This window comes from Homalodisca vitripennis, unplaced genomic scaffold (assembly GCF_021130785.1).
Source record: "Homalodisca vitripennis isolate AUS2020 unplaced genomic scaffold, UT_GWSS_2.1 ScUCBcl_8176;HRSCAF=16175, whole genome shotgun sequence".
In the NCBI taxonomy this organism is placed as follows: domain Eukaryota; kingdom Metazoa; phylum Arthropoda; class Insecta; order Hemiptera; family Cicadellidae; genus Homalodisca; species Homalodisca vitripennis.
In genome coordinates, this window is record NW_025784285.1 from 6,716 (window position 1) to 10,938 (window position 4,223).

The window sequence follows — 4,223 nt, forward strand, 5'->3', positions numbered from 1 at the left end:
TTGTAGTCGTAGTCGTTCTATGTCGTCAGTCATCCATTGGAAGACGCAGTTTGGGGGGACCTCCTGGGCTCGAAGCTCACGGATGTGATCCCACGGAGAGGACTCTGCTGCTTCTTCGAGGCTCGATGTCAGGCCTTCCACGAATCTCCTGATGGTGGGAACGTTGGACGAAAGCCCTGACCACGGTGTTCCTCACGAACCAGGGCGACCCAGTGGGCCCGCCGGAGACAAACGCTCTGGACAGCGAGCAGCTGCCTCCGAGCGGTCTTGCAGGTGAGGTGTGTACCATGCTGGGGCCGCATAAGTGAGCACTGGTTCGTATCAGAGCCGTGTAGGGCAGGACTTTCGTCCTGGTCGGTAGCTTCGTGGAGTTGAGCAGGGGGCCGATGCTGCCGATGCCCTTCCTGGCTAGACCGCTAGATCCTCTTGACGTGGGGAGTGAAGGTCAGCTTGGAGTCCAGGAAGTACCCCCCAGGTACTTCACTGTCGTCTTCCATGGTATGTCGCCACCGTTGAGTGTCAGGTGACGGCCGTCCGCTTGTCTCCTTGTCCTCGTGAAGTTTATGGCTTCACATTTGTCAACGTTGACCTTAATCCTCCACTTGGTCAACCAGGGCTCCAGTAGGTTGCAGCTGCCGCTGGAATGTAGAATCCAGCCATCCTCAGGTTGGCAGACGTGGCCGTGAGGAGCGCATCGTCCCCGCGTACAGGGACAGCTGCACTCTCGGAGCGACCGGAAAGTCGTTAGTGTACCACAGGTACAGAATCGGGCCGAGGACCGATCCCTGTGGCACACCAGATGTCACTGGGGCGGGTCCCGTGGAGTTGGATCGAGCAACGCTGACGGAGAAGGTCCGGAGGTGGAGATAGCTGCGGAGCAGCCGGAAGATCCTGCCAGGCAAACGGTGACGATGTCAACTTGAAGAGCAGTCCCTCGTGCCACACCTTGTCGAAGGCTTTGCTCAACGTCTATCAGGACCGAAGTGGAGTGGTGCTTCCTCCCTACAGCTCCGGTGATGTTTGTTTCAGGACTCTGCGGAGCCTGAAGGGTGGTGGAATGGCCGGTGCGGAAGCCGAATTGTTTCTGTCCTGATAGACGCGAAGAACTCCTCAGGAAATCTCGCTAGGACGATCTTCTCCAGGATTTTGGAGAGCACAGGCAGGAGGGAGATCGGCCTGTGGTTCTCCGGGAAGAGAGGGTCCTTGCCGGGCTTGGGTATCACGATCCACCTTGGCATCCTTCCAGATGGTCGGGAAGTGGGCCAGGCGAAGGCATGAGTTGAAGATGCAGGTGATCGTGACGATCACCCAAGCCGGCAGGTTCTTCAACGCTGGAGTTCCCAAGGAGTCCGGGACAGGGGCCTTCTTCGGGCGAAGGCGGCGAATGTGGTCTTTGCACTTCAAGTGTAGTCCACAGTGGGCAGTGGGTCGTCTTCGTCGGGGTTGGTATCCCTCCAAGAAGTCTTCGATGGTCTCACAGGTGTCCTCGTCGTAGACATCCGCGTGTGGGGAGAATTGGTCTTCCATGGTGTCCGGCGAAGGCCTCCGCTCGATCTCCAGGGGAGTAGACAATGCCACGCTGGCCATGGAGTGGCCGGTTGGTCTTCTTCTCCCCTCGGAGGGCCCTGGAGATTTTCCAGATGCCGCCGACACCACCTTGATGTCCAGCTTGATGTTCCACGAAGTCCATCCCACGCAGCCGCTCTGTGTTCCGCCAGGAGACGAGAGCACTTCCTGGCCTGGCGGTTGAAGGTCTGCTTGGCGTGGGGACAACGGGACTGCTGATACTCCCTTCGCAGTCTGGCGTCGAAGACGTATCTCCTCTCTCAGCTCCTCGGGTAGAGGTGGAGTGAAGTCGGTCCGGGAGAGAGGGGATGACGAGGCCGTCATAGCTTCCTGGAGGGTGGTGGTCAAGTCGAGTACCTGTCGGTCCAGCTGGTCTGGTGACTCGGCAGGAGTTGGTGGTGGCCGATGTCGGTCTGCGAGGTAGTTTGCATAGTGGTGCCAGTTGATCTTGTTGGGACGAGTAGGAGGATAGGATGGAGCTCCGTCGTCCGGGAAGTCAAAAACAACTGGCACGTGGTCTGATGAGAGATCAGACACTGCAAACACCTCGATGTGTCCGTCCAGCGAGCCAGCTAGACCGATATCCAGTATGTCCGGGAGGTGTCGCCCATTGTAGTTGTAGTGGGTGGGCTCCTCGGGTGTCAGTAGTCGGATGTGGAGTCGGTTTTTCCAGGAGACGGTGGAGATCTCTGCCGGTGGAATTGGTGTTCCGGCGTCCCCAGGTCCAGGTGTTTTGGCGTTTCAGGTCCCCGGCAACAAGTGCAGGGGAGCCAAGGTCGCAGCAGGGCAATCGAGGCAAGCGTGGCTGGATGATCCGCTGAGGCGGAATTATACACGGAGGCGATCTCCAGTTCAGTTCCACTGTACTGGACGGCAAACCCGAGTGATCTCGACTCCTGGGGCAGGGACTGCTGCCAGGAGTCGGTGAGTCACTCGTCGATGTACTAGGATCGCCGAGCCTCCGCTGGGGTCGGATGTTCTGGAGCTGCCTGTCGGTGCGGTACACCTGGTAGTTGGGTATGCTGAAGCGGTCTGTCGTCCTGAAGTGGGTCTCCTGGAGAAGAGCGACGTCCACATCCATTTCCGTCAGTAGTTGGCTGAGTTTCCGTCGGCGTTCCAGCTGACAACTCTCAGCTTACCCATGCATGGTGGCGGACAACATGTCCATGAGGCGTGACATCATCGCCACCATGCTGGTCAGCTGGGAGAGGAACTGTGATATTCCTGCCTTGAAGTCCTCGTGAATGCGGGCAGCAGGCTGAGGGGTCGGTGAGTTGTTCTGTGTGGGCGGCTGGGGCTGTGGTTTTGTACTGGAGGCAGGCTTGGACTCATCACGAGGTTTCGGTGTAGGCCTGGGTAGTGCCGGTGCTGATCTGGCAGGTCTTGCAGGGGCTGGTGTGTCCTCGACCGTTGAGGTTTTCGGAGTGGACCGAGGACGAGCTCCTCGATTTTCCGGTCTTCGAGCTGGGCGATGACGGCGACGTCTCAACCACCTCGAAGTCTTCTTCCTCCGGGGTCTCAGTGGGGAGCTCCTCGGTGTTGTCCACAGTGGGCAGAAGGGGCAGGGGCAGGAGCTTCCTGGGGGCTTTGGAGGCTCAATCCTGGAAGTGGCCGGCCTCTGTATTTTTTTTGGCAACTGCAGCATACGAGGAGCTGCTTCTCATTTTTTGGTAGCTGGCACCACCCGCGGTAGTTGGCAGAGTGGGCCTCGCCACAATTACAACACCTTGCCGGGCTAGTTGACTCCTTCGGGCACAGGCTGGCAGGGTGGCCCTCGCCGCATCGGACCGCAACGCACATCCCGGTGGCAGTCGTCCTGGAAACCGTGTCCGTTAGCCTTGGCATCGGTGGGCACTGGATTCGGTCCTCCCGGTCGGGTTGTACTTCCTAATCTCCAGCTTGCAGAAAAGTACACTCTGGAGATTGTAGATGTCCGTGGGGGGTCTCAGACCATCGCCACTGCGCAGTGTGATAAGCCACAGGCTGGTCGGCTGGCCTCTCCTAGACTTTTAACAATTTGGCCTCCACTATGCCATAGCCGATGTCTTGAAACTCGGCCACGACCTCCTCAGGAGTCAGAGTGGAGGGCAATCCTCTGACCACCACCTTCAGGAGACGCTCGGTCGCCATAGCGAAGGTGTGGAAATTTTATCTTCTGCTCCTGCAGGTATCTCTGCAAGGACCTGAAGTGGGCCACAGTACTGGTTTTTGAGCCGCAATGTCCTGGCCGTGCACACAGCTTCAAGGTCTCCTCCTAGGAGCTGTTTCAGGGGTCACTGCGTGGCTGCCCCATCCTCTAGGGACGTCCAGGATGATGGGAGGAATCCGGGGGCCTCGCTCAACCTCCATGTCTTCGCTGGCAGCTGTGTCCGTCCGTCGGCTCTTCGGCGGAAGAGTCGGAGCTGGAGCCGCTTGTCGCTTCCGCAGACACCGCGGCAGGACGGCCTGAATGAACCGGAGTTGGCCCCAGGGGTAGCTGGCTCCATGGCCTGGGCCACCGGGGTGGAAATCCCCGGAGTTGTAGGGTGGCCTTTAGAAAGGCCTTTTTGGGCCTCAGACCGGCGCAGGTTCCCCTGGCACTTGGTCGCTGCACCCTGGCAGCTTTCCGGGGTAGTCCGGACTTCACCCGGGCCCTGATCTCCCGTCCCGGGTGGAAT

General features: G+C 59.2%; 1 protein-coding gene across 1 annotated transcript; it reads right to left on the bottom strand.

The window, feature by feature from the left end:
* Nucleotides 1–416: 416 nt before the first annotated feature.
* On the bottom strand, nucleotides 417–3,211 carry LOC124374381 (pollen-specific leucine-rich repeat extensin-like protein 1). Its single transcript, XM_046832604.1, has 4 exons — nucleotides 2,756–3,211; nucleotides 2,245–2,620; nucleotides 1,789–2,084; nucleotides 417–542 (listed from the first exon to the last, which is right to left on the bottom strand). Exons 1-4 carry the CDS (start codon nucleotides 3,209–3,211, stop codon nucleotides 417–419), a joined length of 1,254 nt encoding a protein of 417 aa, XP_046688560.1.
* Nucleotides 3,212–4,223: the final 1,012 nt, after the last annotated feature.

What these genes read in the sequence shown, in the direction of transcription:
- LOC124374381 (XM_046832604.1), bottom strand. Translation starts at nt 3,211, where the DNA reads ATGCTGCAGTTGCCAAAAAAAATACAGAGGCCGGCCACTTCCAGGATT. An exon ending in CACCGGCAGAGATCTCCACC is followed by an intron (nt 2,085 to 2,244) that starts GTCTCCTGGAAA and finishes ATCTCTCATCAG; the next exon opens with ACCACGTGCCAGTTGTTTTT. An exon ending in GACGCCAGACTGCGAAGGGA is followed by an intron (nt 543 to 1,788) that starts GTATCAGCAGTC and finishes GAGGACAAGGAG; the next exon opens with ACAAGCGGACGGCCGTCACC.